The sequence below is a fragment of the Mercurialis annua genome, linkage group LG5 (genome assembly GCF_937616625.2).
Source record: "Mercurialis annua linkage group LG5, ddMerAnnu1.2, whole genome shotgun sequence".
Lineage (NCBI taxonomy): Eukaryota > Viridiplantae > Streptophyta > Magnoliopsida > Malpighiales > Euphorbiaceae > Mercurialis > Mercurialis annua.
The window spans coordinates 54441632-54465723 of NC_065574.1; the positions used below are offsets into that span (position 1 = coordinate 54441632).

A 24092-nucleotide genomic window follows, 5' to 3' on the forward strand; every position below is an offset into this window, starting at 1 on the left:
TGAGGTATATCATAATTAACAGTTTAGTACCTCTTATTTTAAAGTCTAAATTCTGTTTTTCTTTTGTTATTTTACCATACAAATTATGATCCTTAATTAATTTATAAAATAAATTCAACCCAAAATTTAAAATTAATCCGAACCGAAACCGAACCGACCAAAAATTTCGATATAAAAAAAGTCGGTGTTTGGTGAAAATAACTACGGTTTGGTTTGAGATTTAGGGAATTTTGGCACCAGTCGGTTTTGGTCGATTCGGAACCAAACTGAAAGAATCGTGAACATAATAATTTCTGATTAACCATGTTCCCAGAAAAAAGATACTTTCGACCGATGCTCTCCCCTAGTTGCAAGTCAGCCCCATAATTGGTCAACTCGCACATACTACTAGTCTTAGTCTTCTGCTCTAATGATTAATCAACTATATATACCTGTCTTTAGTTGAAGAAGATGTCAGGCAGGATTTCCTAATAGTTTCACTTTCAGTATGAAGGTATATAAAATTCTTTAGTTGCTTCTCTTATTTCTCCGTTCTCAATTAAAATCATAATTTGAAGGCAAAATTAGTCATAATTTCATCGTGGAAGGCTTACAAATCGCGCAGGTTTTTCAATTCAGCAAGTTCCATTGGTAGACTTCCAGACAATTTATTGGAAGATAGCTTCCTGCAAAAGCAAATTAATTCGCTCTTTTAATACGACTAAAGAGACAGAGGACAGCTTAAAGAGAGAAAACCCCAAAATCGGCATGAGATTCTACGAATGGATTTACAGAACTTTCAAGTTCGCTAACTTTCCAAGCTCCTGAGGGATAGTTCCAGAAAATTGGTTTAATTCAAGGTCCCTGGCAAAAGATAATTTGCTTAATCTCAACATTGTACAGATTCATATCCATACAAGTCCTCATGCACCGAAAATGTACAACTTACAACTGTGTGAGATTGGTAAAGTTCTCCAAATAGCTTGGCAAATTCCCTGATAGCCTGTTTGCCAGAGGACCTCTGCAGCAATGGTGCTTTGTCAGCTCAATGACATGCGATATATTATCCCGAAAACGATGAAAAATAAGGAGAGAATGGCAATTTACATGAAATTCACTGATACAAGAAATGCATATTTGAAGAAGAAAAAGAACATTTTGAAATCAATAGAAATTTTCCTATCAATAACTGAAGCAAAAAATCACATCTAAATTGTAAAGAACAATGCAATGCCTTGTGCAAATGTGTATTGTAGGATAATTGACTAATTTTCTGCATTTAATTGGCTTGGTATTATCCTAACTGATGGCTAAGTATACATGACATGACCAATAATTAGTTTAATCCATGTTTGCAGTTAACTACTTTATAAATATATGGCAAATTATTTATATATATATACATATACACATATATATACACACACACACACACACACACATATCTATCTATCTATCTATAATCTATAACTATCTTATATGTGGGAAGGGGGGGGACAGGCAAAATTACGATAATAGGTTTCATTAAGGGTATAATTTATAATTGAAAAGATAAAAGTTAATAAGAGTTTAATTTAAATAATATAATACAAAAAAAGATAACATTAATTCGAATAAACTCATGTTTCCTAATACAAATAAAACTAACTTATCGTCAATACAGTGTTTCATTGTCTTGCAAATTGCTTTTCTACTTATCCTTAGAAACCGTTGTAATGCTAATATAAAATAAGAGCTGTGGGAAATTTTAATTTTCTGACAAATCAAGAGTCAAAAACTTGGTAAAACTCTAAAAGGATGGTCTGAAATTGGAAGGAACTATATAAAAGAAAAGTGTTCAATTTAATTAGAAACAGGATTAAAGTCAGAATATATATGCTTGATATATGTGATTTGAATGTAAGCTTTGCCAAGCTTATAAAGTGAGTTATTACTATTTACTTAATTGAGTCATTGCTTTTTGCTTAATTGTACCGGATAATTTTTTTTTTGTAATTTAAAAACATTTTAATAATAAAACGGGTTATATAAATGTTGCTCACGTGTTCAATATGTAATAAAAGTCAAGCGTTTGTTAACGGGTCATATAAATCTCACTCACATGCATAGACTGGTAAGGTTTACGGTTCATATAAATGTCGCTCACGTGTTCAATGTGTAATGAAATTCAAGTTTTTGACAACGGGTCATATAAATATCACTCACATGCATAGAATGGTAGGGTTTAATTTTAGTAAAGAAATATGAATAATTTTCTAAGTATAGTCTAATTATAAAATTTAAATAACAAATAAAATTTAGATAATTCATTTAAAATATAATAATTATTATTGTAATATACATAACGGGTCATGTAAATGTCGCTCACGTGCGTAGCACGTGGCGAAACGCTAGTAGCTATCTTATATGTGGGAAGGGGGGGGGGACAAGCAAAATTACGCTATTAACCTCTAATAATTAGAATATTTACGAAGGTAATTACAAATCTGATTTAAAAAAAATAAACTTAATTAAATAGAATTTATGTTAAGAGTTTAATTCTATCAAGGAACAGTAATTTTAATTAAAATAAGAAATATAAACTTAAATAGGACTCTAATATAAAACTTTAACTTCAACAAAGATATCACTTATTATCTAAAATAAAGCCACGGTTATATGTAATTTTTATGTTTTGAAAACAAATGTTATCCTATCTTTTTTTATAATGTAAATATGGACTAGGAAACATGAAATTAGACAATATGAAAATAAGAAGTTGGCTCATGTAGCCTACCCAAGAATTTCCGTAAATAAAAGTCAGGTTTTTGTAGTGACAAAAACTAATTGGTCATTCATAGAATACATTTAAAAATATTATTCACGTAATAATCTAATAAAATGTGGGTCTTAACTCTTAAACTATAATAGGAGTTTGCAATAAGATAAGTAAGATAGGATTCTAAATTTAGATAGTCTTCACAATTTTTATTAGTTATTATTTATTATTTAAATAATTTATAAGTATTAAAATAATTAAAAAAAGGCAAGAGTTTAATTCCAAGAAAAATTCATATGCAGGATAAATAAGAGTTTACTATCAGCATAATGAACAATGAATAACTTAAATAAAAAGATAATTTATTATAACATATCCTAATATTAGAATTACTAGGACACTGAAATTAATATAGATAGAGTTATAGTAAATGAAAAAAATTAATTACTTTAGTAGCGTTTTATTTTTGTTTGGATTTCGAATCTTTATACTATCAAACATGTGCTCTCTACCCAAAATTCATTAATCAATTAATGTATTTCGTAATGCGCTAATGTTTTTAAATAATTATCTACAAACTCATATAATAAATTTAAAATAAATTCATTTGAATAAATAATAATTTTATAATAATTTTTTGAAAACTTCAATATTTAATTTATTAGTTTGATTAATTAAATGTATTTAACGGGTCATACAAATATCAGTCATGTTCTATAATTTCAATTTAAATAAAAAATAATTTTTTAAATTAAAATATTATAATTAATTATTAAATATATATAAAGGATCACATAAATATAAATAATTTTATAATTTCCATTCAAATAAAAAGCAGTTTATATGATGTATTAAAAATTGAAATATTATATTTAATAATTTAATTGATATGTAATCATTCATAGCGGATCATATAAATATTATTCATGTGCTATAATTTCAATTTTAATTTTAATAAAAAATAATTTGTTATAATTCATGATGGATACCGAATCCTACTGTAAGTATAATGGAGCCGAGTTGCAGGAGATCCACTCCCAGGCGACACCGGACTCCCCCCTGAAGACCGAAAGATATGAAGGAGATGCCGAATCTCTAAGATTCGGTAACACGCTAATAAAGACCGAATCCCACATGATCCGCCGAAAGCGCGTCAGGTCCAAGATTCGGGTAAACGACTAAATATGGAAATATTGTCCTACTCGGACACAAACACTATATATGGAAGGATAAGCTCTACTTTAGGAAGATAAGACTATTTAGGAAGACGTTCCTAAATAGAATTCTTATCAGATTAAGGTAGATCCCGACAAATCAGGAGAATCTCTACGATACGGCCGAATCCCTACAAAGTAGGATTCACCTGCCTAATACAACTCTACTAGGTATATTCGACTACTATAAAAGGAGCACGAGGTATGCCTAGAATGACAATTACATTTCATATACTCAAAACGCTGCTCAAAGCTCTAGACTGACTTTAGCATCGGAGAGTTAATCGGACAACCACCGTCCGGTTAGCTTCTACCCTGTTTTGCAGGTTCACTCACCGGTTCAGAAGGCAGACTCCATCAATTGGCGCCGTCTGTGGGAAAAGCTTAACTAAACTTCAAAAGAAGGAGCTTTTCTGAACTCAAAAACAAATCTCATTGAAGAAGATGACTTCTGAAAGAGTAAACCTGAAGGATCAAACGTCACAGAGAAAACGAAAAGCAACAGAACTCTCAACTCCTCCTCCAGTAACTTTTGACGGGGAGGACTTCGGGAGAATAGCTGAAGAGCACAACGAAGCTCTGGTAGTGGCCATGATCATCGAACACTGGAACGTTGAGAGAATCCTGATCGATGAAGGAAGCGCAATAAACCTAATAACAAAAAAGGCCTACGAAAGCCTAGGAGGAGACCTAGCGGAACTAAAAAGAAATGCCACGCCTGTGGTAGGATTTGGGGGCTTGCCAATTAAGCCCAACGGAATAATTACTCTCGACGTCAAGCTAGGAAGGACAAGGAAAAGCGAGGAATTACCTACACGGTTTAGCGTCGTAGAAATCGACCTGCCATACAACGCAATACTGGGGAGACCATTCCTCCACGACTCAGCTGCCGTGACAAGCATAAAGGCACTAACCATGAAGATACCGACGAAACAAGGAATTATCACGATACAAGGAAACCGAGCCGAGGCGAAAAAGTGCTACGAGCAAGCAATAAAAGAATCAGGCGAAGCAATGGCAATAGAAGAAATCCTTAATCACGACATCGAAGAAAAAGAAACAGCACCCGAAGGCGAAACAAAGAAACTCCAACTCGACAAGGAGAAAAGAGTAAATCTCGGCGCAAACATGAACCCAAAGATCGAAAGCGAAATCACGGCCATGCTGAAAAACAACGTCAAAACCTTCGCTGCTAACGCATCAGAAATAGTCGGAATAGACCCCCAAGTCATTACTCATGATCTAAATGTAGCAGAAGCGGCGAACCCAGTGAAGCAAAAGAAAAGGAAGTTCTCGGAAGAAAAACAGAAAATAATCGCTGAAGAAGTAGAAAAACTGGAGAAAGCAGGATTCATACGAGAAGTCCACTACCCCGAATGGGTAGCTAACGTAGTTATCGTAAAGAAAGCCAACGGAAAAAATAGAATGTGTGTGGATTACACCGATCTAAACAAAGCGTGTCCTAAAGATAGCTACCCTCTCCCAGATATCGATCAACTCGTGGACTCTACTGCTGGACACGCGATGTATAGCCTAGCCGACGCAGCTCAAGGCTACCACCAAATTCAGATGAAGGAGCAAGACCAGGAAAAGACTTCATTCATCACGGAGGGAGGAACTTACTGCTACACGGCAATGCCTTTCGGCTTGAAAAATGCTGGAGCAACATACCAAAGACTTATGAATTTCATGTTCAAAGACGAGATAGGAAAACGAGTCCAGGTGTATGTAGACGACCTAATCATCAAGAGCGAGAAGGAAGAAACCCATGCAAAAGATCTTGAAGAAACATTCAACATACTGAATAAGTTTGGAATGAAGCTGAACCCTGACAAATGCACGTTCGGCGTACAAGGCGGGAAATTCCTGGGATTTATGATATCTCAAAGAGGAATAGAGGCGAACCCCGAAAAGATCAAGGCAATTATGGACATGAAGGCACCAAGAAGCATAAATGAAGTTCAAAAACTCAACGGGCGAATCACAGCACTCGGTAGATTCATGTCTTGCTCAGCAAAAAGATGCTTGCCTTTCTTCAAAGCCCTCAAAGGAACACAAAAATTTGAATGGAATGAAGACTGCGAGAACGCTTTTGAAGAAATAAAGAAGTTCCTCGTCACCCCTCCATTGCTAAGCAGACCGCTGAAAGGGGAGACACTATACCTATACATCAGCACCACGCACGAGACCATCGGGACAGTGCTGGTAAGGGAAGAAGATAACGAGATGAAGCCAATCTACTACATTAGTCGAGTCCTGAAGGGCGCGGAGACACGATACCCCGAGATCGAAAAAATGGCACTTGCCGTATTGACCACAGCTAAAAAGCTGAGATACTACTTCCAAAGTCACAACGTTGTGGTAAGAACAAATCAACCATTGCGAAAGGCGATCCAACGACCAGAAACTTCCGGAAGATTAGTCCACTGGTCCATCCAACTCAGCGAACACGACATAAGATACGAACCTCGTCCGACTCTAAAAGCACAAGCTTTGGCGGACTTCGTAGCAGAAATAACTCCAACCGAGACTGGCCAACCCAAACCAGCCTTGGTATGGGAACTCCACGTAGATGGAGCGTCGAATGAAAAAGGAGCTGGAGCAGGAGCCATCCTCAGAGGACCCGAAAAAATCAGAATCGAATATGGAGTAAACATCCAATTCGCCGCCAGCAACAATGTAGCTGAGTATGAAGCCCTAATCGCAGGCCTCGGCCTCGCATTAGAAATAAGAACGGAAATCCTAAAGATCTATAGCGACTCCCAGCTAGTGGTAAATCAGGTCAAGGGAGAATATCAAGCCAAAGAAACAGGGATGATCGAATACCTGAGTCACGTCAAAACACAGCTCCAACAGCTGGAAGCACAAGGAGGACAATGGGAAATCATTCAAATCCCGAGAGAGGAAAACACCGAAGCCGACGCCATCGCCAAATCAGCGTCAGAACTCGGAGATCTATTCGCTAAAATGCAGTTAAAGGAAATTCTCGAATCACCAAGCACCAGAAAAACAGAAGTCATGGCAATCGAGGAGGCCGACTCCTGGATGACTCCACTGATCAAATATCTAGACCGCGGCGAGTTACCAACAGACAAAGTCGAAGCCATTCGCACCATCAGAAAATCTGCCAACTACTCTTTTCACAACGGAGTTCTTTACCGAACCTCATTAACTCATCCATGGTCTAGGTGCGTCTCGCCTCAGACAGGAGAATCCATCTTAAAGGAAATCCACGAAGGAATATGCGGCGCGCACGAAGGAGCAGTCACCATAGCAAGAAAAACAATACTCCAGGGATACTACTGGCCGACCATCAAAGAAGACGCAAAAGCATTAGTCAAGAAATGTGATAAATGCCAAAGACACGACAACATCAGTCGTGTACCAGCAGTGCCTCAAGGATCAATGGAAAGCCCATGGCCGTTCGCCACTTGGGGGATTGACATAGTTGGACCGTTCGAAACGGGAAAACATCAAGTGAAATTCCTAATCGTCGCAATAGAGCACTTCACAAAATGGGTAGAGGTAGCGCCTGTCGCAACCATCACCGCAGCCAAAGTAGAGGAATTCTTCAAGAACGAAGTAATATGCCGATTCGGCATACCCCACACTGTAATAGCAGACAACGGCAAACAATTCAATTGCAAGCGGTTCAAGGCATTTTGCAAAGGACTAATGATCAATTTGAAATTTACTTCGGTGGCGCACCCTCAGACAAACGGAATGACAGAAGTCACCAACCGAACCATAGCACAAGGAATAAAAAAGAGACTTTCTCAGTATAAGGAGAACTGGGCAGAAGAATTATACAGCGTTCTATGGGCATACAGAACAACTCCTAGAAAAGGAACTGGCGAAACACCTTTCAGGCTCGCCTACGGCACTGAAGCAGTAATTCCAGTAGAAATTGGTATACCCAGTATCAGAGTAAACTATCTAGAAGAAGAAACTAATGAGGCTAGAACAAGACTATGTCTAGACCTACTAGAGGAGAGAAGGGATGAAGCGGCAGCCCGAGCCGCTACATACAAGAAGCAAGCTGCAAGATACCATAACAAAAGAATGAATTTTCGAGAATTTCAAAGAGGCGATCTGGTCTTACGAAACGCGGAAGTTGGCAGAGGAAACGCATGAGTAAAGAAAATGCAGGCTAATTGGGAAGGCCCCTTCATCATAGAAGAAACTACTGGCAAAGGCGCATATAGACTAAAGACAATAACTGGGTCCATGGTACCCAGATATTGGAATGTAGAACACCTGAGAAAGTATTATCAATAAATTAATTCATGGCATGTACTTATTTCCATTTTTGAAATAAAAGGCGATTTGGCGAAACAAATCTTATAGGCTCGCTCGAGACCTAATACATACAATTTAACAAGAGTCGTTTGAATCTTGGTTAAAAATAATTTAGACTCGTCCGAGTCAAATAAATAAAAGGATCTGTTCGGACCTACAAATAAATTACACCAGCAGAAGTTTAGATTAACTTCTCAAAATAACAAACGAGTTTAGATTAACTCTACAACTAAAGAAAAGCAATGGTCGAAAGATCATTATATTAACAGAAGCAAAATTACAAAGGATCCGCCTACGATCCAATACAAAAATAAGGCAAAAGCAAAAAAATACAAAAAAGCAAAAATACAGAAAGAAGAAAATAAAAATTAAGACTTCTTCAGAGCATCTTGCTTCTGCTTATCAAGCTTCGCCTTCACCTCCTTCGCCAAAGAAGCAGGATCCAACTGATTGACTCCAGAAAGATCGACGCCAGGATTCTGCTCCCGCAGCTTTGCCCCGATCGCCAACCGGTACTGAGTCATGACTTGGGAATAAAAGCTCCCAGAGTCACCCAATCGCCGGCGGAGACGCCCCTCTTCTTTCTTCAGATCATCCCTCTCCTTAGTGAGAGCACCTGAAGAAGACTGTAGAGACTCGACTTCCTCGGACAAAGTTTGAACCCGAGCCTCTAAAGCGGAAATCTCCCGAGTCTTGGCAGATACGGAAGACCTCAGCTGCTGGATCAGACCAGTCGCCTCGCCAGCCACCTCCTCCATCTTCTGTCTCTCGGAGAGCCAGGATTCGGAATCCTTCTGAAGCTTCTTCAGTTGATCCACCGCATCCCTTCGGCGGCGCTCCAAAACAGCGATGGACTGGACCACCTGAGAAAGAAAGCAACAAATAAGAAAAAAGGAGAAGCAAATCATAATATAAAACAAAAGAAAAAAAGCATACCGAAAAACCGCCGAGACAGGCGAACTCAGCCAAATTATCGCCATGTTCGCGATCAATGGACTCAATGTCCTCTTTTATCATAATATTCTCCATGCAAGCATGAAGAATGGCGACGTTTGAAAGTCGAGGCGGATCTTGTGCGTCCGCCCAAGCCGCAAACCGAGGTGCCTCCTCGATAGACACCCCAGAAGATTTCTTCTTCTTGGGACGCTTGGCAGAAGCTCCAGCCTGGTCCTCAGCAGGACGTTTCTGACCGCCGGTAGGCAACCCCTTCAGAGAAGGAGCTGATTCCTTCGAAGGAAGCAAAGGCGACTCAGAAGTCGCAGCAGGAACTTGATCGCCGGAAGCAGGACCAAGATCCACCGAATCAGGCGTTGGATCCGGTACGGCGATCGTAGACGGATTAGGAACGCCACTGGTGACCTCGCCCATATCTACAGTCATATCGACATGAAAATTGTCAAGCAAATGTTCAAGAGAAGTCGACATCCTACAAAACAAAAACATAACAACAAAAGATTAGAAAAATACCTTCTAAAGGAAGACCCGCCAAAAGTATTTCACGGCGACTCAAATACTGTTCTAAAAGAACGCTGTACTTGGGCTTATCAAAACGACAATCCGACAGCAAAGACAGGGCGAAGTCCTTCTCCCCATCATCCAGATCAGGTACATTAGTAAGCGAAACCTTACTAGAAGTAAAACTCCGCGAAAAAGAGGAGAAAGAAGAGTGCTGAACCAAGAAAAACTTAGGGGTCCAACCCTTCAAAGAAGAAGGAAGACTAAAAAGAGATCGATTCGGTCGACCACCAGCAAAAATAAATTCCTCACCCTTTCGGCGGGAGAAAACATAAAAATAATTAAAAAGAGCAAGCGAAGGCTCCTGCATCCGAACCCTACACGATTCCATAAAAGAACAAAGAAGGCGAATCGCGTTCGGATGCAGTTGACCCAAAGGAACACCTAAATTATGACAGACCTCTACGATTAAAGACTCTAAGGGAAACCTAAGACCCGCTAAAAGCTGTTCATGAAAAATTACTATCTTGGAAGGCGAATCGGTGCTATGATTCGCCCGATACGATTTTGCCGGTCTCAGAATAACATACGACTCAGGAAAGTTAAATTCCTCGGCATAACCAAGTATCTGCTCTCTTGACAAGGAGCTCCGGGTATATTCTAGCTCGTCACGAGCACCCTTCGCCCCCTCAGTTACTTCTGACATTTTAAAATTTTTAAAATGGGGGGGAAACACGGAATGATGATGAAATTAAAACTCTAAAAGATCAAAAGAAAGGAAAAGACGAAGAACAAGACGAAGAACAAGAAGAACAGAAGGAATAAAATCAAAACTGAAAAACTACCAAGAAATTAAATTAGAGAAAAGGTAAAATACCTCGCAAGCAAATACGCAGGATCAAAAGAAAGGTAAGGAGCAACTTGAAAACGAGGAATCTTGACAGCAGAAGAAGGAAACCCACAGAAAGCTTGAAGAAATCGAAGGTTAGCAGTTGCAGAGAAAGCAAAGGTTGAAGAAGAAAGAAAATGAAAGAAAATGAGCAATTATATGCCTGAACCAAAGAAACTGAAAAGACGAGATCCCATAATTACAAATAAGGACCAACTAATAGCGCACGAAGACACTTGTCATTCATCCAGTCATAACCCTCTACTGATGGACAACATGTGGCAACGCAGAATCTTACTAAAGATGAAACGTCGCCCACAAACATATGAAACGACTCGCCCGGAATACAAAACGACTCGCCCGTATAAAAGAACTCAGCTCCAAAAGAGCTAAAATCCACTAAGGCATAAATGCCAAACTACTTCAGCTCACTTGCGGGGGGGCTAATGATGGATACCGAATCCTACTGTAAGTATAATGGAGCCGAGTTGCAGGAGATCCACTCCCAGGCGACACCGGACTCCCCCCTGAAGACCGAAAGATATGAAGGAGATGCCGAATCTCTAAGATTCGGTAACACGCTAATAAAGACCGAATCCCACATGATCCGCCGAAAGCGCGTCAGGTCCAAGATTCGGGTAAACGACTAAATATGGAAATATTGTCCTATTCGGACACAAACACTATATATGGAAGGATAAGCTCTACTTTAGGAAGATAAGGCTATTTAGGAAGACGTTCCTAAATAGGATTCTTATCAGATTAAGGTAGATCCCGACAAATCAGGAGAATCTCTACGATACGGCCGAATCCCTACAAAGTAGGATTCACCTGCCTAATACAACTCTACTAGGTATATTCGACTACTATAAAAGGAGCACGAGGTATGCCTAGAATGACAATTACATTTCATATACTCAAAACGCTGCTCAAAGCTCTAGACTGACTTTAGCATCGGAGAGTTAATCGGACAACCACCGTCCGGTTAGCTTCTACCCTGTTTTGCAGGTTCACTCACCGGTTCAGAAGGCAGACTCCATCAATTCATAAAAAAAACTTAAATATTGTTTTCAATAATTTAATTAATATTTAATACAAACAACGGGTCATGTAAATGTCGCTCACGTGCGTAGCACGTGGCCGAATGCTAGTAACTATTCTATAAGTGTGAAGGGGGGGACAGGCAAAATTACACTAATACCCTTTAAAAATTAAAAAATTTACAAAGTTATTAATTCTAAATTAAAGTAGTAGAATAATTCTAATAAGAAAATAGAAATTAAAAGTAGTTAAATAGAAGTAGGAATATAACGGAGTATACATTCAAACGAATAAACTTCTGAGAAGTGAGAAACGTAGAGAAGAAGGCAACTCTTAAGCCTGACACACACCTGCATAATATAAATCAAAAGTAGTTAAGAAGGGATAGGAGTTAACACTAATAAATACAAACGATAAATATAATTATAGATAATAACTTGCTTTTGAGCTAAAGTACAATTTTAAAATGGGCGAATTTTTATAGGGACAATTGTAGTTTAACTTAAACTCACATTAGGGACAATTGTAGTTTAGAATTAACTCACATTTTCTTTTAGTGAAAATTATAATTTAGCTTAAACTCATATAAGGATTTCCTTCTGTATATATACATACGTGTTTTTAAAATATCAACACATTAGACTTTATTAAGAATATAAAAATTAAAAATTAAATAAATAAAATAATATAAATAAAAATTTATAGATTAATAAATAGTTCAACTCCAACTCACATTAGAAAACACCAAATAACTAGAAATATTATTTCAATAAAAAATACAATTTAATTAATTAAGATTTTAATATCTATTAGGAAACATAAAGTAAAGAGAGTTTATCTTAATAAGAGTTTCAATAAAAAATATAACCTTAAATGAGTATATTGTATGCATCTTTTGTATGAAGTGAAACAATATTTAAGATTCCATGTTGTGTTATTTTTTCTGTTCACTAAATATTTGTTCTGAATTTCAAAACAAAATTGTGATATTGTCTAAATAAAATCCGTACTAAACTTTTTTTTATGTTTATGGAGTTTTCAAATTTTATCATAATTATATTTTAATTCTATCATACTATTATTAAAGTTGAAATTTTTTTATTTCCATTAAAAAGTTAATACTTTACTAATTAAATATAAATTGAAATTATTAATAATAATATATTACAAAAATAAATAACATTTAAATATAAAATTACAAATAACGGGTCATATAAATATCGTTCACGTGCGTAGCACGTGGTGAAAAACTAGTACTATATATAAAAGCACGGATGGGGGGGGACAGGCAAATTTACCAAATACTCCTTTTAAATCTATAATTAAATAATGGTTTTATGGTCATTCATTAATTATTTATTTATATTAAAGATATATTATAAGTAGAATCCTAATAATTAGATATGTTATAATTTGAGTCCTAATTGAAATAAAATTATATTATATATCAATTACCTATTTTATTCTTAATCAATTGCCTAATTTCTAAAGTGAACATCCTATTTTACAATAAAAGAGTAATCTATGTGGCGAAATATAAATATTAATTTAGCTTTGACCTTTGTATTATAATAACAACTGAAAATCGGCATTACAAAGCAAAATTCTACCTATTGTATATGACTTAACAAAAATATTGTATTTGATTTATTAAAGGAAATAAGAATTTGACATGAATTAGGAAACTACATAATCTATAACAAATTAAATACCAAGATTTAACAAAATTTATATATCAATATTAGAGAACTATTATTATTTTCGTATTCACTGTTTATTCGTCCATTTAATATATCAATATTAGGAGAAATTCTTAGATAGACCGAGTCTACCACGTCATCTGTAGACTAAGCCACTCATAATGCAACACCTCATTAAAATGATGGCAAAATCGTAATATCACCATTAAGATTTGGATATATTTATTGCACATTATTACAATATTACCATCATTTTAATGAGGTGTTGCATTATGAATGGCTTAATCTACGGATGACGTGGTAGACTCGATTTACCTAAAAATTCTCCAATATTAGAGAACTACTAACTTAACTTAAATTCTTTTTATATAGGCTTAATACATCTGCGTGTCCCTGCACTTTTCTCTTTTTGCACATAAGGTCCCTGCACTAATATACCCCATCATTAAATCCCCGCACTTTAACTTCCCTCATCTTGAGGTCCCTCTGTTAACCTTCTGTTAGCGCGTGTAGCACACGCGCCGTTAATGAGAGTAGAATTCATTTTTGTAGTTTGATATATACAAATAAGGTCCCTACACTTTAAATTTTAAGTCCCTGCATTTTTAATTTATACAAATAAGATCCCTGCACTTTGATTTTATAGAAATGAAGTCCCTATAATTATTTTCATAAAATAAAAAAAATATATTTTAATATATATAGTTTAAAAATTATATAATTTTTTTAATTAATAATATAAGATGTTAATGCAATTTAATTATCTTTTTATAATGTTTAAATTAACAATAAGAATATAAATTAAATTAATAAAAATATTATAATTTTTTATTTTTTTTAGATTATATTAACGATCACTTCATAAAAATAAATATGATTTAGATATTAGAGTATATATCGTAAATGAGATCCTTACTCGAAATATATTCAAAATTAATTTTAAATTTTTTTGCAGGCAACTTAGATAAAATTAATATTAAAATTCCATTTAGACTTTTATCTTATATGTCTCCTCTAGAAAATGAAGTAGCCAGCTTTGTCTTGTAAGTTCATAAAACACACTCAAATTCAAAATTGACATATATGAGGATCGACGTCTGTTTACACCTGTAAGTGCAATGTTGTTATATTATTGAAAAAAATAAAAAATATTGGTATAGAATATCATTTTAATATTTTAATAAAAAAATATTAAAATTAATTTTATTTATGTGACTTAATATTTACTTTTAAAAAGTAGAAAGTCTAGTTCACTTTTATTTCTTAACATGATAAAAAAATTAATTAATTTTATTTTTTATTTAAAGCTAAGTAATAATAATTTAAAAATTTAATAAATTATATTAACGATCATTTTATCAAAATATAAATATGATTTAAATATTAGAGTATGTTTCGTGAATGAGTTCCTTACTCAATTAATATTCAAAATTAGTTTAAAAAAATTTAAAGGTGACATAAAAAATTATTAAGAAATTAAAAATTCATTCAGACTTTCGCTTGATATGTCTCCTCTATAAATGGAAGTAGACAGCTCGAACTTGTAAGCTTATATAACATACTCAACTTCGAAGTTGATATATATTAAAATGAACGTTTGTTTACACCTCTAAGTGCAATGTTGTTATATTATCTAAAAAAATAAAAATTTATCGGGATAGAATATTATTTTAATTATTCAATAATAAATATTAAAATTAATTTTATTTCTCTAAGTTAATGTTTACTTTTTAAAATAAAAATTAAATTCACTTTTATTTTTCAACATAATAAAAAAATTAATAATTTTTATTATTTATAGATGAATAATAATAAATTAAGCATTTAGTAAGAATAATTTAAATATTCAATAAAATAATAGTTAAAAGATAGAAATTTTGACATTATTATTATTTAAATATGTTAAATTCATACCCATTAAAAAAATATAAGTTTTAATATTTTATACTTAATTTTAGTTTTATTAAACTAAAAATTAATGTATATTTATACACAATCTCTACATTTAAAAGTGTAGGGACGTAACATTAAAAAATTAAAAGTGCAGGGGTCTAAAGTTAAAAAAATTGAAAGTGCGTTAACGGCGTCAACACTCGCCTTAACAGAGGGACCTCGGGATAATGGAAGTTAAAGTGCAGGGATTTAATGATGGGATATTTTAGTGCAGGGACCTTATGTGCAAAAAGATAAAAGTGCAGGGACACGCAAATGTATTAAGCCTTTTATATATAATTAGAACTATAAAATTAGTTAATATAAAAATGATTACTTGAAAAAATTCACTTAAGACAATAAGACGTTTGTTAAATAAATTGATATTACCTTTAAAATATATTCATAAAATACACTTACTACCACTAATTTAATTAAATATCTTAATCTAATTTATAAAGATACTTTCTAATCCGGTAAAAAATCTAAATAATTTATTATTAGTTATATAGAATATATTAGTATAATCATGATAAAGTTAATTTATAATATAATTTATAAATAAATATTATTAACGTCAATTAATATACTAACAAATATTTGACGAGTCACACTACTAGCCACGTGTGAAACACGTAAAGCGACACTAGTATATATATATATATATATATATATATATATATATATATTTGCATATGCAAATTTTTATGTTACACTCTCTCTATATATGTCTAGCTGGGTGGGTCCTTGTGGTTGATCAATGAGAAAACTCTTTTAATTGGCTTGGAAAAGTCTGTTATTCATCTGAAATCAGACACAAATATGGATTTAGACAAACCAAACCAAACCAACAAATTTGGTTCGGTTCAATTTAATAAAATAAAAAAATAAATCTGTTTGGTTCAATGTTGGTTTTGAACCTAAATTTTTAATTTCAGTTTAAAGACAAATCAAACCAAAAAAATAGAACCAATAGAAAAAAGGCCAAACCTTTCATAAAAGTTTCACAAAAGTCCCGACCTTTCAATTTTGTCGATTTTGGCCAAAAACAAATTATTTGATTTCAATTGTGGCCAACTCTCAATTTGATTTCAATTTGCCTATGTGACGCCTATGTGGCATGCCAAATATTGAAAGGTCAGGACTTTTGTGAAACCAAATAATCCATTTTTGGCCAAAATCGACAAAATTGAAAGGTCAGGACTTTTGTGAAACCAAATAATCAGTTTTTGGCTAAAATCGACAAAATTGAAAGGTCAGGACTTTTGTGAAACTTTTATAAAAGGTTTGGCCTTTTTACAACATTTGGCCTAGTAAAAATGAACCAAACCGACTAGTTCAGTTCATATCGATTTATAAAATTTATATCCTTATAAATTCGGTTTGATTTACAAAAAAAATAAATTCTAATTCAGTTTGGTTCGGTATGCCTATCTACACCCCTCAGAATTTATTGTTAATATGCAAGAAATGAAACATCAATTCCATATGCCTATCTACACCACTCAGAATTTGTAAATGGTAATCATAACGTATCATTAACAGATGTTGATGAAGATACTGTCATGGAGAATGAAGTTGAAACCTGGCTATCCATCTGTCCGTTTCGGTCCCTCTTCGACTGTGAACTCGCGTATGAGTCCGGATTGATTTCGTATAAATCTTGTTCAGAAGCAGACAAAGAGTACTCACGTGAGGATCTGATCGATGATGTTGTGTTATGATTCTGACTTCCTTTTGAATTCTGACTTCTTATTTCGTTATGATGCTCTCTTATGCCTTTAAACCTCAAATCTTCCTTATAACTACTTGCTTCAGGTACCACATCTGGTATAGTAATAGTGCCTTCTAGCATACTCACCACTTCCGACATGATTGGTCGTAGTGAAGGCGAACCATTCGTGCACAACAGAGCTACTTTAATCATTCTTTCTGCTTCTTTCTTATTGAATTCTGATCCGAGCCTCTCGTCCACTAGCTCCTTCAGGTTCTTGTTTTGCTGCAAGTGGCAGGCCTGGAACAATTGAAAAGTTGATTGTATTCAAAATGTATGATCGTTCGAGTCTTTTTAGTTAATTCCAATTAATAAAACTGAAAAGAAATTAGACGTTCATGGATTACCCAATCTAGAAGGCAAGCGAAATTGTTCTCAGGACCGTGACTCATATTGTGCTTCCCGCTAGCAATCTCCAGTGCCAAAATTCCAAAACTGTAAACATCTGCCTTGTATGTCAAGTAACCCCATAATGCGTATTCTGGTGCCATATACCCTCTGCATGACAAATGAAATTAGACTTTGAAAACTTGTTAGCTTGCCCTACAAAAAATTGAAGAAAGCGACATACATGGTTCCTGCAACCCTAGTGCTGATATGAGTTTTTTCCTCTGAATCGAGTTTAGCCAGCCCGAAATCGGATATCTTAGGATTCAGATGCTTATCCAGGAGAACATTTGTAGCTTTGATGTCTCTGTGAACTATTTTGAGTAAAGATTCTTCATGCAGAAATGCTAAACCTCTAGCTATCCCAACACAGATCTTCTGTCTTGTTTGCCAGTTTAAGTACAGTTGGTCTTGTTCTGGTCCTAAAACCGGTCATCAAATCGAAATGATTATAAAATTCAGACCAAAACATAATAAAAGTTCACTAAATTGACTAAAATTAATTGAGTTTTAAACGTGGCAGGAGATTTGATTAGTTACCAATCAAAGCGCGAGCAAGGCTGTTATTCTCCATGTATTCATAGACTAACAAAAGCTGATTTCCCTCAATACAGCAACCATGAAGTTTGACAAGATTTGGGTGCTGAATACACGAAATCATGCCTATCTCATTCAAAAATTCTCGATTTCCCTGACTTGACTTAGCTGACAACTGCTTCACAGCAATTACTGTATTATCTGCTAATATACCCTGCATTTCAGCAATGAAAATATATTCTTTGATTAGATATTCGTACTGGTGGCATAATTGTTGTTTTAAAAACCGAATCAGTGGCTAAACCGGAAGGGCTACAGGTTTAGGTTCAACCGACTGTACCAACCTGTCTTTGAAAAACCACTTTTTTTTTATTAATAGTTAACCAGGGAAAACCCCAGTCTAGCTAGAATTTTTGTTTTTAACCTTCTTAAGACCGGACCGGACCAGCCACTGATTCCTGATTGAACCAGTTCGATGGGTCCATCTGGTTTTTAAATCACTGGGGCTAATAAAAGTAACTTAGAGCAAGAATACCTTGTAAACCGGTCCAAATCCACCTTCACCCAGTTTATTTTCAGGAGCAAAATTTTTAGTTGCAGCTTTGATTTGCTTCAGGGTAAAAGAAATTGTTTGGATTTCTAGTCCTTCAAACTCTGTCAAGAATTGGCAAAAAAAGAATACTGTCAAGAAACAAAATATTTGTCTTCATTTCTATTTCAAAAAAGTCTCCACAGGTGCCAAACATATCATCCCTAGGATTTATTAATCAAAGACAGTCCATACCTTTCTGTCTTTCATTCTTTTCTCGTACACGGCGTCTCCACAGGATGAAACCCAATGCTAAGAGAATGAGAAATGATCCTACGACTCCACCAACAATTGCTGCAATTTTCGAATTTCCTCCTTCTGAAGGAGGTTTAAACTCTGCTCAAAAGAACCAAACAAGAAATCATGCTGTCAGGTTCCAAAGGAAAATGAAAAAAATATCCAGTTCTATTTACTTAATGATATCTACATGTAAACTTGAAATCCTAATTCATTGTCAATGAATATGCTAATTCTGAAAAATACACACAGAGAAAAACTCAATTTTTCCAACTTGTACTAGTTCAGCAAACATACAACACTACCACTCACTATTATCAACAACATCAGCTACATTAACACTAATAAATGTTGATGAAAGTAAGTATGAATGATCAAAATAGTAAGATAGATTGCTTACGAGGATCTACAGAAATAGCTGATACAAGGGGGCCATAGACTCCGCTGAGAGGGATTCTTGTAGTCCCTTTTCCAGCCCAAGCAAAGCGGATCTCCAAGGTGTTATCTGTCACAGTTGCGTTATAAACTTTTGTGATTTGCCTACCAATACCTTTAGCTTCATCTGCTATGTTAAAATCCTTCTCCATTTCATCATTCTGTACCATCAGCATTGCACTTTTCAGAAGTTGATAAAACAAACAATAACTTACTTGCACCCAAGGAAACAACCTTATTCTTTAAGAGAATGAAATCAAAATGCTGAAAATACATGCATTTCTGTGTATATAGGCATTCCATTACCAGCATAATGGAAAAGTAGAATCTATGCAGCACTGAAACCTAAATGCTGAAACATACAACGTCTCAAATGAGACGTTTTAACAAATAAAAAATAAATATAGCGTATTGGAGTTTCAGAGTCATTCCTTAAAAAGAGAAATGAATACATAGGACTTAAGAAGTTTCGATCTAATGTTGTTAACTGCACATTTACCTGAATATAAATATCAAATATGCGTCTCCCAAGGCTGTCATATGTACTGTTATTTGTAAACTGGATCTCCGCAAAGTGTAGGCTCACAGTGTAATTACCATTAATTAAACAGCGATGATAATAAGTAAGTGAAAGAGGAGCAATGCGTGCTGTACGGTATAATTCATTAATGTTTTGTGATGATGGTGATTGAGCAATATAAGCTTCATTTTGAAAATTGTTGTCATCCATGAAATCTCCAGTGCTGCTAAGACCCCAGCCATCATTACTTGAATAAAAATTTGAGGCACCATTGCCAACATTTGCATCTCCAACATAGATCTTGTTATTTACTTCCAAGTTTTCTCCGCCACAATTAATGTACAGCGCGTACCGAACTGCCAAGATCATCGAATTAAAATTGAAAAATAAAACAAGTAATTTATCATTGCTAAAGCCTAATTTCTGACCAGACAAAATTTACATGCAATTTACTCACGTCGGTCACAGCTGAAACTATTTTCACATGCTCCTCCTCTAGTTTATCAAAGCAGAAAAAAAATTAGTATAGTTATTGGCTTCTGATAGGCAAACGAAATCTTAAGTTCCCAATGTTTCTAACTTAAAAAGGAGAGGAAAGAAACTAACATGTCGTTTCCCACAGAAGAGCTTCGGAACAAGTTAAGACGTATATCCCTGTCGAAATAAGGAAATAAAAGCTTTATTAAACTTGGACGCTCCATAACGTTCAAGAACAAAAAAACATAAATCAGATACGTTTTTTTAAATTAAATGAATGGAATGATACTGACGTTCGTTGACAAGCAGATGGATCTTGCCTCCTTGAGAAGTTGTTGTAAGAAAGATCTCTGATTACAGGAAAAAAATAACAGAATTGACTCGTCAATAATGGTTCTGGTGAGAAAAATGGTAGTATATCCAGATGTAAGAGATAAGGCCAATACATATTTAGTCCTGATGAGAAAAATGGTATTGTTCCACTGAGAAGATTACCAGTCAAGAAGCTGATCAAGAGAGCGTCAAAGAATTAGTATCTTGCATGTACAAAATTGTAAATCTAATTAAATGATTTTGGTGTCATTACTTACACAAAAACCAATCTGTTTGTCTCTGTAGTTATGGCAGTGGGAAGTACCCCTTGTAATTTGTTAAAAGTGAGATCCCTGTCCAGAGTAATAAAGACGATAAACACACGGCCTATTGCTTCAATAAACATATTTCACAGAGATTCACTCTCTCAGTTTCTTTAAGAAAATAAAATAGGTCTCATCCGATGCACTCACACAATTCGCAGTCCTCCGATTCTCCATATGTATGAAGGGATTTCTCCTGATATATTGCAGCTCCTCAGAAACCTGAAACTCCCACAATGGCATATTGGATATAACGGCAAGATGAAAAAATGAAACTTATGAATTCATCAACACTCGAAAGACTAATCAGCAGTGGACTTACAAACGTGTGAGGATTGTTAAGTTTCTCAGATCAGGAAAAGCCTCATTTGTTACATTTATGTTGCTAATCCTCCTATACATAAAAAACAATTATTTTAATTTCCATAACAAATAAATTATAAACGAAGTTCATTGAGAAGTTCCTGCAATAACAGTCATACTGGATAATGTTCAATCAAGCATAGTGAAGAAGTTTTTACTCACAGGTCAGTTAATTTTTCCAAAACAGATATGGATGCCGGAATGGGTCCTTTCAGTCCACTAGCTTGCATTTCTCTGCATTGTGTTGGTTAATCAGAATTAATCAACATAGCTCAAGAGGCATACTATAAAATCCAGAAAATAATCTTTTGCGAAAATGAAAATATTACAATCTGCCCAGTTGCCTCCAGTTCTGTATAAAATCCGGAATGCTGCCATTGAAATTGTTGTCATTTATGCGACTGCATTATGCAACAAAGAGTATTAATAAGTTATTTGTCAGTCAAATTTTCTGCACAAATTAGTCATAATTTCATTTTGGAAGGCTTACAAATCAGTCAGGTTTTTCAGTTCAGCAAGTTCCATTGGTAGACTTCCACTAAATTTATTGCAAGATAGCTTCCTGCAAAAGCAAATTAATTCGCTCTTTCAATACAACTCAAGAGACGGAGGACAACTTAAAGAGGAAAACCAAAATCGGCATGAAATTCCATGGATGTTCTTACAGAATTTTCAAGTTCACCAACTGTCCAAGCTCCTGAGGGATAGTTCCAGAAAATTGGTTTAATTCAAGGTCCCTGACAAGATATTAAAGCTACTGAGATTAAGAGTGGAGAATATAATCCTAACATTATACAGATTCATATCCATATATCAATCCCCATGCACTGAAAATGTAGAACTTACAGCTGCGTTAAATTACTAAAGTTCTCCAGATAGCTCGGCAAATTCCCTGATAGCCTGTTTGCCAGAAGACCTCTGCAACAATGGTTCTTTGTCAGCTCAATAATATGCAATATATAATCCTGAAAATGATGAAAAATAAGGAGTGGCAATTTACATGAAATTTAGTGGCAATGAAGCCCATTCGCGTGGTATAGAACCGGTGAGGAGGTTGTAAGAAAAATCACTGCAAGCCAACAAATGATGAGTTTAAAAGACTGCCATAAATGTATATAAATATGTTACATCAAATCGCGTTTTAAGATAAATATATTTGAAAGTATGTGTATTCATATCATCTGTATTTATAGATAATCCTTACATGTTATTAAGAAAAGGAAGTTGGATCATTTCAGGTGGAAGCTCTCCCGCAAGGCTATAACGCTTGATTTTCCTGGAAATCCATACCAAATTTGAATATTATATTTATCATAAAGGCAAAACCAACATTTTGAAGCTATCCAGCAACTAGATATGCTAGACATAGCACTTCTAGGTGTCTTGATGACGATATTGTTCGTGATGAACGAGAAAAATACAGAGAGAGAAACATACAATGATACAATATGGCAGGTGTTGTTGGGAAAGTCACAATTGCAGGAAATGTTCCTCTCAGGATCCATTGGTTTAGCTGGTATGATCTGCAGATTGTTTTCACAAGCATCTCTGCTGAAATTCCAGCCAGAAGCTCCCATTTTTCTGGTAATTAAATTTAGAGCATCCACTAGATGACACAAAATAAACAAATAAAAGTACGTAAGACTTCATAATCTAATTAGCAATCTACCAGCATTCAAATTCTTTTCATGTCTGAAATCAGACCAACTCTTGAAAAACTTCTAAAACTCAGCACATTCTACCATACCTTCATCCTGAGGCAGTAAAGCAGAAACAAATCCGCCCGTCGCCAAGCAACTCAAAGCTAGAACTAATACAAGAAATGCATATTTGAAGAACATCATCTTGACTTGAAATTAATCAACAGAAACCGAAATTTTCTTGCCTGCTCGATTCTTCTACCAAGCAAAACTATTCACTAAAGGAAAAATTCATAACTAAAAATTGCAAAGAACAATGAAATGCCTAGTGAGAACGTGTATAATTGTAATGTAGATAGTTGACCAATTATCTGCATTTAATTAGATTGATAATATCCTAATCGACGGCTAAGTAAACATGACCAATAATTCATTACTATATGGTTGATATAATCGATTTACATATATTATATTCATTTATGCAACTTTTTATATTACACAAGTTGTTGGATGCATGGAGAGTGATAAATATATGTACTCTCTCTAAATTTGTCTAACTGGGTGGGTCCTTGTGTTTGTTCAATGACAAAACTCTTTAATTTAGCTTGGAAAAGTCTGTCATGCATGTGAAATCAGACACAACTATGAATTTCCACAAACCGAACCAAACCAACAAACTCCATTCGGTTTAATTATGTTGGAAAATTAATTTTTTGATTCGGTTTAAAATCCAGTTTAGTTTCAGTACAAATCAAACAAAATAATAGAACAGAACCGAACCAGACCAAACCAAAAGAATCAGACCGGAATAAACTCAGTTTGATTCAGTTTAAATTTTGGTTCAGTTTGATTCGATTCGAACAGAATGCACATTAGACATAAAGCAGATAGCTATTATTGGACTTTAAGACAAATGTAGTTGACCTTAATAGTATCAAAATATTATAAAAATGCCTAAAGAGTCATCTACAGTTTTGAGGAGAAATTTTAAAATGGAATTTGATAACATTATATGTTTATTTAATTTTTATGTTGCTGTCTACCAATATTTTTGCTAATGTTTAAAATATTTTATAATCTGAAATGAAATCAGCATGAAAGTTCTACTCTTGGCCATATTGCTAAAATTCTAGCCCAATAAATTTGACCTAAAATTATTAAAAAGTAGAAATAATTCAGCTTCAAAGACAATAAAAAATACCATCTATTTATTTTCTTTCAGCAAAATGAA

The 24092-nt window shown here is 34.6% G+C and overlaps 1 protein-coding gene across 1 annotated transcript; it reads right to left on the reverse strand.

Annotated features, from left to right (window-relative positions):
* Positions 1-496: 496 nt before the first annotated feature.
* LOC126683193 (probable LRR receptor-like serine/threonine-protein kinase RFK1) lies at positions 497-23549 on the reverse strand. Its single transcript, XM_050379031.2, has 27 exons — positions 22969-23549; positions 22659-22827; positions 22426-22497; positions 22222-22290; positions 22068-22139; positions 21887-21958; positions 21712-21783; positions 21551-21622; positions 21384-21455; positions 21181-21252; positions 21009-21080; positions 20814-20888; positions 20670-20729; positions 20517-20573; positions 20353-20400; positions 20204-20241; positions 19726-20102; positions 19192-19387; positions 18750-18890; positions 18501-18619; positions 17969-18179; positions 17613-17850; positions 17389-17539; positions 16853-17281; positions 929-1000; positions 772-843; positions 497-665 (listed from the first exon to the last, which is right to left on the reverse strand). Exons 1-26 carry the CDS (start codon positions 23063-23065, stop codon positions 835-837), a joined length of 3132 nt encoding a protein of 1043 aa, XP_050234988.1. The 5' UTR covers positions 23066-23549; the 3' UTR covers positions 497-665; positions 772-834.
* Positions 23550-24092: the final 543 nt, after the last annotated feature.

What these genes read in the sequence shown, in the direction of transcription:
- LOC126683193 (XM_050379031.2), bottom strand. Translation starts at nt 23,065, where the DNA reads ATGATGTTCTTCAAATATGCATTTCTTGTATTAGTTCTAGCTTTGAGT. An exon ending in TTGGAAAAATTAACTGACCT is followed by an intron (nt 21,253 to 21,383) that starts GTGAGTAAAAAC and finishes TTTTATGTATAG; the next exon opens with GAGGATTAGCAACATAAATG. An exon ending in CCATCTGCTTGTCAACGAAC is followed by an intron (nt 20,401 to 20,516) that starts GTCAGTATCATT and finishes TTATTTCGACAG; the next exon opens with GGATATACGTCTTAACTTGT.